The sequence below is a fragment of the Falco rusticolus genome, chromosome Z (genome assembly GCF_015220075.1).
Source record: "Falco rusticolus isolate bFalRus1 chromosome Z, bFalRus1.pri, whole genome shotgun sequence".
Classification (NCBI taxonomy): Eukaryota; Metazoa; Chordata; class Aves; order Falconiformes; family Falconidae; genus Falco; species Falco rusticolus.
In genome coordinates this window covers 47,705,626-47,720,273 of record NC_051210.1, presented here as the reverse complement: position 1 = coordinate 47,720,273, position 14,648 = coordinate 47,705,626, and the positions used below count along the sequence as shown (strand labels likewise).

General features: G+C 38.4%; 1 protein-coding gene across 3 annotated transcripts in view; it reads left to right on the top strand.

Annotated features, from left to right (window-relative positions):
• Positions 1-14,648, top strand: part of FOCAD (focadhesin) — a 123,373-nt gene that overhangs the window by 82,785 nt on the left and 25,940 nt on the right. For all 3 annotated transcript variants that reach the window (XM_037372744.1, XM_037372745.1, XM_037372743.1), the window contains exons 23-28: positions 3,249-3,341; positions 5,495-5,583; positions 7,727-7,768; positions 10,645-10,753; positions 11,260-11,376; positions 13,130-13,368. In XM_037372744.1, the coding sequence (XP_037228641.1) occupies positions 3,249-3,341; positions 5,495-5,583; positions 7,727-7,768; positions 10,645-10,753; positions 11,260-11,376; positions 13,130-13,368 (689 nt within the window). The remainder of the gene's footprint in view (positions 1-3,248; positions 3,342-5,494; positions 5,584-7,726; positions 7,769-10,644; positions 10,754-11,259; positions 11,377-13,129; positions 13,369-14,648) is intronic.

Here is a 14,648-nt window from a genome sequence, read left to right as displayed (position 1 = left end):
TGTTGATCTTATTGGGAGTGCACTGGAGAGGGGAAATGAGCTTCTGATTTCATTGAAAATTACTTTCCAGTCTGCAGAAGTCTGCAAAACTTGTGTGTTCAGAAGTGCTGAAATACAAGAATAGTATCTCCTGTCCATTTGCCCCAGCACTCTATTGTCCTTAGGATTTGGGCAAACAAAGTCCTATGCTTGGGTATCTTCAGGAGGGATGTCCTTCTTAACCTCAATCAACAGGCTCTGAGTAACTACGCCTACCTGCTGTTGCTTACTGCCTGAGGTATTCAGGGTGCAGCTCTTCCTTGAAAAACTACTTGACAGCCTGGTCTGGTTATGCGCCTCGTAAGAGCATTGCGGACAGTGTGACAGTGTTTCACAACCAGTCATTGCTAGTTCAAGTCCCTGTGCCTCCTTTCATGTGTTTCCCCCCTGCCCAATATCTTCTTACACCATAATTATGCTCAAAAGAATCTGAATTCACTTACTTCAGCTTTGTCTATGCTCGCTAGTATAGTTAACCAGTGCTTAATGTAGTTGTTGTTACCACTGTGTTGCAGTGATAGAGAAATAAAGACTGCTGGTTTCCTGTACAGAAACAGCAGGTATCGGCACTGCTTGGTGATCTCTTCAGCACTGTATCAGTCATTTTCAGTCGTAGATGAATTTTACTCAATGTGAAGATACCCTTTTGTCTTTATCTCATTCCACGTATCTGCAAACTGTTAACTGCAATGAAGTGAGTTATTTAATTAAAAGCTGCTCAGCAATTCTGCTGGTCATCAAGCACATCTGCAAATTTTAGAGAATATGTGTAAAGTGCTAGTAATATGTTCCTGATCAGACCATGTTGTCTAGTTGCTTTAAATGCAACAATACACCTAAAACTTTCTCTTTCCTGCATGAACACTTGAAGGGTTTCAAAGGCCTGCTTTTTATTCTGGTGCATAATTGTGGATTATGTGGTGAACATTATAGATTATCGTGAGACCAGGCAAATCTAAATGCACAAATCTAAAATAGTCTCACAGTGGAGGCAAAGGGGAAGACTAGAGCTGCTGCAGATGCCTCGGGAACCTAAGGCAAACAATTCTCACTGGAGCCTTGACTGCTCATCAGCTTGTTGGAGGAATTGATGAGCAGAGGTGGAAGGAGGGTGTGAATAAAACTTTGACTGAAAGGGAAAGACTAGTATTATTGACTTATTTAAAGATGAGATCTCTTGTTTTTCTGCAGGGTGTTATTTGTATTGGCTGTGCAGTGGAGCAGGTCATCTCTTTTGGTTGACTTTTAGGTTGTCTTTATTTGTATAGATATATTAGTACTAACTCAAAAACTGTTTTTAAGTTCGCCATTGACAGTGGGCATGAAACTTTAGCACAGTCCTTTGGTTTTTGTTCTAATATCCATGTAAAGAAAGAATATTGACCACTTTATGTAGATCATTAGGGGCATAAAATAGAGGAGGTGGAGAAGGAAGACTTTGGAAGATAAATAACAGACAAGAGGAGTTCAGTTGTTTATCTTGGTTAACCAATCTGTACAGAGGAGGCTAGTGGAGCACGTGATGGAGAAAGAAGGGGTTTGCACACCTTGAAGCATGGAGTATATTACATGTTATTAACAGTGACATGTCTCTGTAATAAAATAAAACAGGAGGAATAAAAAGGAATAATAATAACCTTCTGGGATTAAGCCTGGCAGAGTAAGTTACTCTAGGTGGGCTTTGCACAATTTTGATCACAGCTCACAGGGTTTTCCCATAACTCAGGGTGTCTGGTATGTTCTTTTAATTTAGAAATAGGAATTGTATGCCTTAAACAGTGGATACTGAGATATATCCCATCTCACATCAACCTGACATGTTTGTCTTTCCTTTATTAAAAACTGATTACTCTGGAAACTGCTGAGATTAAATAATTTATTTCCAATGGAGTCCAGATGGCTGTGATGACATTTTTTTCAATTTTTTTTTGGTAGAGACAGACAGTAGAAATAATTGGACAGTAGCAAGAAAACCCAATTTTGTATGCCTACCATGGAATATGATGAGATATAACAGTGCACATCCATCATTTTAATTACAGAGCTTGTGTTGTTTATGGGTCTGAAAACACAGCAGTTTAAAAGGAGAGGACACCTGAACTCCTGTCTTAGGGTAATAAAATGTTGCTGCAGTTAAGGCAGTAATGAATAGAGGGAAACAGACTCTTCTAACTATATTTTTTGTGAATTAATATATTTTCATTTATATATTGCGTAACATGCAAGTTGCGGGGAGACAGGTGCATGTATCACACAGGACTCTGACATCTGGGAGAACTTTCTGGGTGGCCTTGAATTTGTGACCCGCTCTGTTTAACTTACCCTTGTAGTTATTTCATTAAGCTACCAAGGGCTAGAAAATGGCTTGTTACTGAGATCACTTGACTTCATTTTTGCTTTTCAACATGTTCTGGAAAAGTCTTTGAGTCAGTTTGCTATGCTGCTTACTGAAGAGAACAACCTTGGGCTCCTGAGGAAAGTCTGTGCACATATGTCACATTGTATAATTGAATGTTTGAGTTACTCTTTTGCTGTGAAGTTGAGGTTGTCATACCTGTATGAGATTTGGGGGCAGGCAGGGAGAGCTGTCACATACTTCTTTAAGCTGTTTGAGGTGGTGCTTTCCTCCTGTTAGTTCTATACTGGTGCTTCCTAGAAAGAAACTTTGTGGTTCCTTTCTTTTTTTTAACAATTCGTTTCCTTAAAGTAAGTTTTAACTTTGTACCTGAACACAGGTACATGCTCAGTCATAGGTACTAACTCCTTTTGAATAGTCTCCCCTGTGTTTAGTCATCTGCTTGTATTTATTTTGTCTGTTTAAAGCTTTTAAAGCACCTAAGATTTACAAAAACTATGACAAGCGTAAACTGCACTAACGTCTTTGTTACATACGTATTTTTGTCTACCAGTACTACTAAGTGTTGTGCTTTTTGCTACATGTAATTCCAGCTCTCTCTGGGATCAATTACCTGTTGAACTACCTGAAGCAACCAATTTTGCCTGGCCTGGGTAACGAAGGTGAAAGTAACTTGATGTGGGTAAAGCCAGAAAGAGAAACAAAGTACATTGTCATTTTAGTTTCCTACAGCCGTGTGTAATGTCCTGTGGGCGTGAGCAAATGATCGCCTGCAAATCACAGGTTGGAGAATATATTCTGCCTGTGTTAGACTTAATGTAACCGTGTCTACCCTTTCTGGTGTGTTGCACAGGTTAACATTCAACCTTCTGAATGGCACCGTTCCGTATTGCTGCCACAGTCCTGGTTAGGATTTATGAATCGAGCCTACAGTGCAGTCCTGCAGGTAATTTTGAGGTACATAATTGTGCATGTTAATGCCTATCCAAGTGGTATGAGTTTTATTTTTACCAGCAAGAGCATTCATGCAAGTAAAATAATTTAAAAATAAAGCTTTAGGTGTTTACTGATAAAAATTTTTGAAAAGGAGATAAAAATGAGTCTTCTGGGATACTTTGTAGAAGGGTAACTTCTGCTTACAGTTCAAGTTCTTGCAGTCATATTCTTGTATCAAGTTGCAGAATGTGTCAATTCTTAATATTTTTAAAATGTGAAATTTTAGCTAGAGCTCTAACCTATTATTTTGGGTAGGAATTTTGTAGTAATAGTATCACAAAGGAAACAGAAGCTGTTGAGGGATGCTTCATTAAACAGAACTTCTCCAACCAGCATGTTATGCTGTCACGCTGTGAAGGACTAGTCTTGATTTTTCCACCCTATCTAATGACTAGAAAATATCCTAAAACCTCTCTTTCATTAGGTTAGCTGACATATCTAGAACAATGTAGTGTCATTTTGTTTTTCAACAGGGAAATGATCTAAAAAACTTTTAACAAATATCTGCGTTCTAGAAGGCTCTCTTTGTGCTACTGGAAGGGCGTATTTGTATTTCCAGACCATGTGAGCTGTTTCCAGTGTGAGCAGTGCAGGTTGCTGAGCAAATTCTAGAAGTTTTGGCTGTTCCTTCTTTTGCTGTGCAACAAAACATGTGCTTCTGTAACATTTGCAAAACATAATTGATCTTGGCCACCAGCAAACCAGCAGATTCTAAGCCGAGCCAGCCCCATTACAAAGCACCCAACAGCTTGTAACTACAGAGGGGGCTATTGTTGCTTGCATTTAGTTACTTTCCTGTTTTGTTTCCTCTCTGCGGCAAGATTTGACCAGAAGCTGGCATTTACCAGACTTGTTTCTGAACGCCTCTCAAGCATTTTGTGGCATTTTACATGGCAATAAAGCCTATTTTGCTTGTTTCTCAAGTCCCTTATTGGAGACTTAGTATCTAACTCCTTGTGCTTTTGTAGTACATTTCATCTGAGATGGCCAAAAAAACCTGCAGTCCAAGTAGTCTGGATAGTACATAATTCAGTTTTTCTGAATAGCTTGTAGAGTACTCATTTCTACGGTTTGGAGGCAGATGTTCATAGAGTCCAGCTCACCAAAACACTTTTGTGAGGGTTTTTTTCCCTTTGGACACCTGGAAGTCCTCTAGTCTTTTATTATGTATACTCACACACTTACACACTTCTTCCAGTTTGTGCATTCAGCATGCTTTTGAGACTGAAATCAACCTCATCATGATGATCCTATGGGATTTAGTAGAGAGCTTAAGCCAATGTTTACGTGTTTGGGGAAATTGTAATAGGTTTTTGCATAGTTTTTATGTAGCCTTCGATTTAGTCCGCTTCTTGAATATGCTCCTTCAGTCTCTGTGGAGAGTCACATTTTGAGTGGCATCTGAATTTACAGGATCAGCTCTCTTGCATTCTCAGGATTTTGTGCACACACAAACTATGAGAATTCAATACCTGAAACATGCAGCTTATGCGCCTGTGTTTTTCACTTAAAGCATAATAACTACTAAGGAGTAGTAACAGACAACCTAAAGAAGGTGAGATGTACTTGCCTCACAGTTGGAGGCAGAACATTTAACAAAGTTGCTTAATATATTTAGGTAACAATTGTTAGCGGCTAGAATCCATATCATCTTCTTTAAGGTACAGAAATAAGTAGGAGGTCACGGGGAGGTTGGGGTCATAGAATGGAAAAGGATGAGAAATTCTGCTTTAAGTAGTGAATCCAGAAGGTGATGTTTTATTCTTGGAATATATTTTAGTTAGCAGGCTTCTAAATCTCGTTCCCTGCTTGTTGTACTCCCTCCCAAGGAAACTTGACACTTTGCATGCTCTAGGAGAGATGTCTCCTAGTGGCCACTTGAGCCATCTGCAGCTTGTTTTCCTCAGAATTAAAAAATTATCAATTCTTTTACTTTTACTGTATTGTGTATTACAGTGGGATCACATATGAAAAGCAGTCAAGTTCACGTATGAAGTAGCCCTCAAGTGAAAGGCTACATCTGTTACCTAAGTGTTCTCTGAAGAAATCTTACGATGATTGGCCATGTAATATCCACTTCTGACTTACTCTGTAATTCTGCAGGGGAGGCAGGCAGAGCTGGAGATGCAGTTAAAACATGGAAAAGAGGATCCAGAAGAGGTGCAATACAAACAATTTACAGCCTGGCTCTGGTAAGGAAGTCCTGTCTGCTCCTGATCACTTGTAATGACAAGCGAGGGGTCAAAGGAGGGCAAGACTTCAAAGCCTTTAGTTTTGTAAGTAAGGCTGTAGGAGCACTAATTAAAAAATAACAAACAACAGACCACCACATATACAATGACCAAGGCAGGGGAGAGTGCGAATAAAGAGACTGCTGGGTGATTGTAAGGATTCCCATATATGGGTTCACAGGTGCCTTCCCTTTTACAGTTCCTGAAGCTTTGTGGTGTAAACAACTGGATGGAATGGAAAACTGTATTTGTTTTGTCATGTTGAAGCAGAGGGATTATGCAAAGAGAAAACTTACATGTGGAGACTTAAGTGAGCTGTCTCATTGAAAACAGCTTGATAAAACAAATGTAAGCCATGGTATGACGTATGATGTAGTGAACTGAGACACAGCTCAATTCGTATGGTAAATTGACAGTGCTGAGCCTGAGGTTGTTGTTTAAAACCAGACACCCTAATCCATATCCTCAGCTACTTCTGCTTCAGTCAGCTGAGGAGTGTCTCTCAGTCAGGATTTAGCCATGTATGTGCATGACCAGGGGGACAAGGTGGTAAGTAGGGGGCTTCATGCAGAGAAAGGACCACGTATCCATAGGCAGTATAAATATGTTTCTGTGCTTGTTCATAAGTGCATTGGGAATGAAATATGTACAAGTAAAACCAAAATGGCCTTTGCCCATTTCAGTCACAAAGGTGTTACTAAGTCCCACTCAAGAGGAGTACAAGATTTGTGTCTGTTGTTTTGGTCCAGCTAGTCTAGATTAGTGGGTTTCATAGTAGGATCCAGAAAGATACACTATAGTAGAAGAGATTATTTAGGTAGCAGGTGGCACAATTTTCTGTTGTTGCTCTACCCGATCCCTTTCTTGATAGGGTATAAAGAGAAAACATTTTATCTTTCTCTTTAGGAGAATGCCTATAGCAGTGCTGCTTTTATAGATTTCTCCTGAGCTGATTTCTGTTCTGTATTTCCTAAGTAGTGTTAATGTCAAAAATGAACAGACTTCCCTTAAACAGTAGCGAAATAAAAGCAGTAAGTAACTGGGGAGCACAGTATTAGCTTTCATATCTTTTCCTGTTCTCCCTTAACTGCTTGGTGCTTCAGGGCTCTAACTTCAGTACCCATTAAGCATTCGTGTTGCCCACTGGGTTTAACCTGGTTGTAGAGAACTTCATATAAGCTGTAGTGTTAATGCTTTATTGTTTAAGTACTGTGCAATTTTGCATTGGTATTTGCCAAGTTGGTCTAAGTGTTTCTAGTGGAGCTGGGTTTGAAACTGTGCAAAGATGGTGTGGTTGTGAAGGAAAGTCTGAGTAGGTCTCTTTTAAAGCCTGAGAATAACTCAGTCTTATAACATATGGCCCTATTTTATTAGGCATACATTTTTAGTCTTCTAATCACATGTTGTGGAACTGTGGTTGGAGTGTAGCTTTTTCTGTAGGGTGGCAGTCGTGGCCAGGATGGTGTTGTATGTTGCTGTATAGAGGATCTCTTTTCTTACCCAAACCTAGCAATACAGAAGATTCGCTGCATCTCTGCTTCTGTCTTTATATGAATGCAAAACTAAACAAATGCAAACAAGTACCCTATTATAAATCAACTACAGTAATGTGTAAGAAACTAACCACTCCTATGGTTTTCATTTAAATGGATTCAGGTTACTATACTGCCTAATAGCATAACTGCCCATAGTGGTTTCCAGCACTATAGTAAGTGCTGGATAAATTGTTACAGTTGTCTGTTGTAAAACATTTTTATTTTATTATGCTAAGACATAGCACAGTGATCTGGAAACTTACGTGTAACAGCTCCAAGGACAGATTTACAGCTATTGTATGCACCCACATTTTACAAGAACTGGAATGAAGTCAAATAAGAGCCCTTTATAAAACATTGGTAGTGCACACGAGCATGAAGAAATGTTCAGTGGTACATAAGCACGTTTACAGTTTAATGCTTGTGATTAATTTGCGCTAAGTCTTCTAGTAGCTAGATGAGATAAATGTTAACCTAGGATAAATGTGTGTAAGGTATAAGGAGAAATTAACTGAGTTTGTGCTATAATATAATGAACATGATGTAAATTCTTTCCGTTTCTATTGCAGGGTCAGAGATATGTTGACCGATGTTATTAAAGGTGCTTCCAGGTAAGAACTACTGGTGTATTACAGATGAAAATGAGGTCTTTTTTGTGGCAGAAGATGTAAGATGATAAATTCTGCAATTGGTTATCTACCCAGTTTCATGATTTCAGGAAAGGAACTCTTTCCCGCCTTGTGCTTTCAGATTTTTACCACTGACTGTCAGGCTGATGCCTAATTTTTTGAGTAAAGCCTGGGTAGTGCTATATGGGCTGTGTGTTACATGTTTTGGTTTTTAACGCTTTGTCTCAAGTAGCTTCATTTATGTAGAAGCTGAGTGGTCTTTAGTGGAGTATTGGCCCTTCAAAACTGTCGCACTTTCTGTTAAGGTATCTGTCTCTGTGCCCAGATGTCCCAAAAGGCAGGAAATTACATGTTTTCAGGTTGTGAAAGGCTTGTTCATTTGCTATTAGAATTAGCATGGCTTTCAGGCAGCAGTATCGTAACCTTCCTTCATAGGCTGCTGAGGTGGTTGGACTTCCTCCTTTCACTCTCCACTGGCAGCTAGCTTCCTATTTAACGTTGCCCTTGGTTAACCTGAAATTGGCCACTTGCACCAGGTTAAGCAAAAGCATCAAAAATAGTGAATCTTCATAAGAACAAGTACTTAGAGGATGCCATATCATAAAGATGTCATCAGTGAAAGAATTGCAGGGAAATCTCACAGGCCGTTTCAACATTGGTATTCTTGTAAATGTATAAAAGACCAGTTTGAAATATTTTTGCAACTTGAGAGTTCTGGAGATTTTAATTAAGACTTTCCATAAAGGTTTGAACTTTTCCTTTTTTAACTTATCATCATTCAGATATTTAAAACATTCCCAGCTGTTCCATTTCCTTACCTGTTGGTCCATCTTGAAGGAGTCAGTTAAAGAGGGTTGAAATAGGAAGATCTGTTTGATATTTTAGTTACTCAGTAAAAATACCAGTGTTCTAAGATAGTAAAAAGAGATAAATAAAAGAGGAACAAAATAACAAACTTCAAATATATCATATTCTGTGTCCTGGGATTAACATTATGGTTTTAGTTACAGAAGTTCATTAGCAAAACTAGTTGAGGTAGGAGCATTGCCTAATTTGAGAGGGATGGATGAATAACATGCAGCTTCCATGAGCATGTAGATTTAAGTTTCTGTCTGAAGTACATAATGAAATGTAACCTTTTAGATGTTGTTGATCAACAGGAACAAAGGTTCTGTACATAGATTAGGAAGTTATTTAAGGCAAGAGATATGGGGGAGATTTCAAAGAAATTAACTAAGCACCTACTTGTAATTATTTTGAAGTGTCTCTTACCTGAAAGGAGGTAGTTTTATTGTTCCAAACAGGAGAGGTCAATGACTTTCCACTAAGATCTGTGTGCCTTATTTTAAGAAGCAAACCACTATCGTAGTTTAACCCCAGCCAGCAACTAAGTGCCACATAACGAATCTCTCACCACCCCAGACCCTGCCCTCCTCTGGTGGGATGGAGAGGAGAATCAGAAAAATGTAAAACCCATGGGTTAAGAAGAGTTTAGTAATTGAAATAAAGTAAATAATAATAATAATAACAACAACAAGAAAAAAAATTGTAATGAAGAGGAGAGGGAGAGAGAGAGGAATAAAACCTAAGGGAGAAAAAAAACAAGTGATGCGCAATACAGCTGCTCACCACCCACTGACCGATGCCCAGCCGGTCCCTGAGCAGTGATCAGCAGCTCCTGGCCAACTCCCCCTGATTTATATACTCAGCTTGATGTCCCGTGTTGTGGAATATCCCTTGGCTAGTTCAGATCAGCTGTCCTGGCGCTGCTCCCTCAGAGCTTCTTGTACACCTACTCACTGGCAGAGCATGGGAGACTGAAAAGTCCTTGAATTAGACTAAGTACTACTTAGCAACAACTAAACCATCAGTGTGTTAACAACATTATTCTTCTATTAAATCCAGAACACAGCATTGTACCAGCTACTAAGAAAAAGATGAATTCTATTCCAGCCAAAACCAGGACAACCAGAAATCCAGAAAGTATTTTTGTTAAGAAAATGAGATCTTTGGGTCTGAACAAATGCCTAAATTTGCAGTGTAGGTGTATTTTTACTGCAACAGTTGAGGAAGTTTTTAGAAATGGAACACTGATGCAAAAAGTATAGTACACTGTCAACTGAGAGAGTTCCAACAAGATTATATTGCATATAACATTATATATGTTTTCTGGGAATGACTGGGTTATCAACATTTATCTTTTCATGAAACTGAGCACAATTATATTCTTTCCTATTTGTAGGTAGCAGATATTTTTTTCTTGGTTCCTTAAAAGTAAACATTTGCACTGTGGTGGAAGTTACTACTCTTTGAAACCTGTTATTTTCCTTTATGTTACTGTTTTCATAACACAGGGGAGTAACTTTAAACTTTTTTTTTAAGCTGAGATTTCAGTGATGGCAGCTCTGCTAAATCTTCTGAACAGATGCTGTTGCAGTGAAGTGGCACCTGCCTCTCTACCGTTCTCTGTTTGAAGAGCTTTTTTTGTTGTTCTGTGTAGAGATAGTACTAGCTAAGAACAACTGGTGCATTTCTGTGAGTGCTACTTGCTCTGCAGAGTGGCAGGCTTCATTATAGTGGAAGCAAGCTTCTGGTTTTATACAGCTTTGTTTGTGCTAGGCTTTATATAAAAGGCAAACAAGAAAAAAGACTGAAACACTTCTGTCCTCCATTCTTTCTCTAATTCCTGAGATGAAACGCGATAGACTTTTGCTGAGCTAGAAGGCAGCTCAATACATTTGCTAGGTACAAAGGCTTTCCCTTGTGGAACACCTATGGCATAATGTTTTTGCATTGAGATACGTGTTTTGTTGTCTGCATCTCTATTATGCTTCTTAACTGTGCCTTTTTCTGTCCAGAGACAGCCCAGTGGTGAAAGGAAACTGTATTTTTGCCTTAACTGGTCTTGCAGTTGCTGTAGCCAAATACGAAAGCAGTCTTTCCTCAGACGCTGAAGGGATGCCTGAGGTGAGTCAATCTGCGAAAAAAGTTCTCTACTTTTAGTGAAATAGAATGAAGCAATATGACCAGGTGTTTGGGGCCTGGTAAGTGGATGTGAAGTACTTCATATTTTGAAGTTCAGATTTCACCCTGCTCAGTGAATGCCATCTGGTAGCTGCTGTGTGATCTGTACAAAAGCAGTCAGAGTTTGTAGGTGCCTTCTCACAAAAAACATAATGACTTAATACATTTTTTTATTGGTGTTGACAGATGAGATAGAGGTCTAGCGCACACTGAAACCCAGCCAGACTCTTTCTTACCATTTTTGCTTTCACTGCATAGAACCTGATCAAAAGTAGTGTCTGGAGGGTCAGCATTGGCAAGTAAATATGCTTCTTACTGTATGTAAGCATGGCAAAATAGTCTCATTCCTGATGGATCATAGCTGGAATATCAACTGCTGAGCTTCTGTTCAGCTAGGACACGATTTAAGAAAAAAAATAAGCATCATTATTTGATTTTGGTTTTTACAGACTGAACCCGATTTTATTCCCACAAAACACTGGATTTATATGGTCACAGAGACTCTCTTTAGTATTGTGAATAGCCGCTATCATCCTAAAGGTCAAGTCTTCCCATGTTTCTACCAGGTATGTGTTGTGGTGTTAAAGGCAACCAAATAACGTCTGTATTTCGGAGTTCTTAGTGTGGAATTTCCTGTTTCTGTTTGCCCTGTAGTAGTTATAATAGAGGAGAATCAAAATTTTTCTTGCTTTTGTTCTTTTTATTTCGTTATGTTTTTTGCTTTTATTTGGGTTTGCCTTGAGTTTTTGTCTTTATTACCAAAATAGTAAAAACTACATGTGAGGACACATGAATGAAAGAAATTTTTAAAACAAAAAAAATCCATCAAAACCTAAGAATATTTGGCACATATGTACAAAACAAAACTTTTTAATATGAACAGACTCTCCTCAAACCACACTATCAAATCCTGGAGTGATTCTGACACCGTTCTTTAGGGCTCTGAAATCTTTTTCAATACTTTCTCAAAATGTGATAGTTATGGAGCCAGTGTTTCTTATTTTACAGTACCTCTTGAACCCCTGAGGGTCAGTAGTTGTATAGTATGTGCTTGCAGTGTGATAACCAGCCTGAAATTCTCAAGCCATATCAGGCAGTTCTTAAGTAGGGTCTTGAAATGGACTGAAAGCTCAATATAGACCTTAAGGAATAGGTATTGTTAACTCTTTGACTATCTGTTATCAAAACAAGATTGGAGATTCTTTGTGTCATGGGTGCGGAAGGGAACTTGGGTCCTACAAGGCCAAATACCAGCCTGCTAATGTGTCATAATGTTTTCTAACCAGAACTTTAACTGCATTCATGAGCTGTGTTTGGTCCAGTAATGAGATGTTAGCATCAAAAAGCTGAAAATGGATCCTGAGTCAGCTTTGGCATGTCATCACGGATAGGGGACATACATCACCAAAACAAATGTAGTGTTAAATAAATGCAAGGCTGGTTGGACATAAGGAAATTCAACCACTTGGTTAGCAGTAGCAGTTCTTGTTAGATTGTTCTGTCATTCTTGCCTTTGAAAATAATACTGTTTAAAAAAGGTATTTTTGAGATGGAACAATGTGACAATGCTCCATTTCTAAAATCCGCTTACTTCAAAAAAATTTTAAAATCTTATGTGTGTAAAATTCTAGGGCACACAGTTGAAATCACTGTCTTGCAGAGTGCCTTGCATCCTGGAGTTTTTTTCTTTTCTTTTTCAGAGTTGCATATGGAAATTGACAAATATACATTAGGCTATCATTTACAGTCAGTCCAAACTTGCTTTATAAGTAGAGGTAGCTGTATGGATTTTACCTTTCAAAACGGAAAGGAATTAAAAACATTTGTAAGAGATCTTTCTTCAAGAAATCTCTACTGGTTATCTTGCAAAATCTCATGGTATTTTTTATCCTAGGTGTGATGGTTTTAAGTTAGTGCTTTTTCCAGCTCACTAAATTCTTAGTGTGTTATAATTACAGAAGTACACTAACATCATGGCTGGTTTCTGTTTTTCTGATCGTGCTGCTGCATATTTTAACAGGGAAGGTGAAAACTAAAATAGTCCAATGTATTTATGTGCCTACTAGCTGTTAAAATCTAGTTGCAACCTATCTTATTTTGTTTACAGTTTCATACTTAACAATCTTATTTACGCTTAGAAAATACATTATGAATAGAATTGTTACCAGAGGCAATTCCATGAAATGCTGTTTATTGTCAGATTGGAGTACATCTGTGCTGCTGTTTGCTCTATATGTATTTATTTTAAATTCCTAAAGTGCTGAGTGTTACTACCTGGAAAGGAGATCTATTTTCTTCCCTTCTTTTATGTTTTTCTAGAAATCCTATTCAGGTGAAAATACTGCTAGTATTATAGCTCGTTCCTGTGCCGCCACTGCTTTGTCTCTCCTAGTGCCAGTTTTCATTGTATCATGCAAGGAGAAGGTGGAGGAGGTCCTGAGTATGCTGACTGACAGGTTACCTGGGAAACCAAATGCTGATGAGTCTCAAGCTGTTCAAATCCATGTTGGCCTTGGTTTGGGGATGTTTATCTCATGTTCCTATGAAGAAAAACTCAGGTAAGGATTACTATATGTAATGTAGGTATGCAAATAACTTAATTTTTCAGCATATGGCCTTAAGTTCTGAAGAATTATTTACAAGTCATAGGCAAATGATTTTGAGGGGATCTGCAATGTTTCTTAAAAGGGGTCTTTTGTTACCAGTCTTTACCACACCACCCCCAGTGCTATCCTGGATATTTTGCCATTTTTTCAGGATGGATGATTAATTTTCATAATACCCTAAGGTAAGTGTGCAAAGAGTCAGCTAGAAGAGGCGCACGCTTGTTTTTAAACAGCACTAGCTGCCCTAGGAGGCTTAATTGTAAAGTAATTCACAATATAGTAAAATAATTCACAATAAATTCTCATTGGTTTCTTTCTAAGTGGTGCTCTGGACACTGGATAGTATCCACTTACATCATGTGAGTTACACATACAGGGATGGAGCTATAACGGAAGTAATGGACTGTCTTTAAGGCATGCTGTTAACAGCTGTGTTAGCAGCAAAGAGATGTTCTGAAGTTGGTAGAAAATGCCTCTTTTGCAGAAGAGTTGGCCTTGGCTGCAAATTTCTGATGATTCCAGAGAAATTAAGAAGCGGGTTTGGCTTTATACTCCTCGGTCTTGACTACTAGGGATCCTTTCTGCCTATAATATATATCTATATACCCATAATAGGGTATATACTATATATGCCTGTATACCTGTAATAAATGTTGAAGTAGTGCACAGGCACAGGTATCAAACAGATTTGCTCAGTGAAGCTAAATTTTCCAACATGCCTGCTTTTGTTAAAATGCTGTTCAGCATTGCTCTGTTCTAATCCTTGTCCTTTTGTGTCTTGATGCCTTGCTGCATCTGACTCAGCCATGTAACTTGGGGATGGGGTGTCTCACAAGAGAATGATGTTAGGTCAGCCTGGTGTTTTGGAGTATTTGAATGTTTTTTTGCATTTTGGGGTTTTATTTGTTTGGCAAGAAGTGTTGAAATCAATAAATTTATCTAAAAATCTCTTACAGACTGTAGCAGTTTTTACTGTTCCACTGCCCTGCATAACTCCAAAGCTTAATTTTAAACACTCTTCCAAGCAACAACAGCAAAACTTGTAGGGATGTAGCTGTAGCTAATATAAAATCATAGAGTCTGTTTACATTAAAGATGCCCTGTTCATTAAGAAAACTGTGTATATTTTGTAAGAGGGGAGTCCCTATGACATCTTTGGATTGAGAAGTAAATGTTTCCTTTTTTATCAGTAAGTTAGGTAAATGGATGGAGATAGGGATTTACAGAGCTAA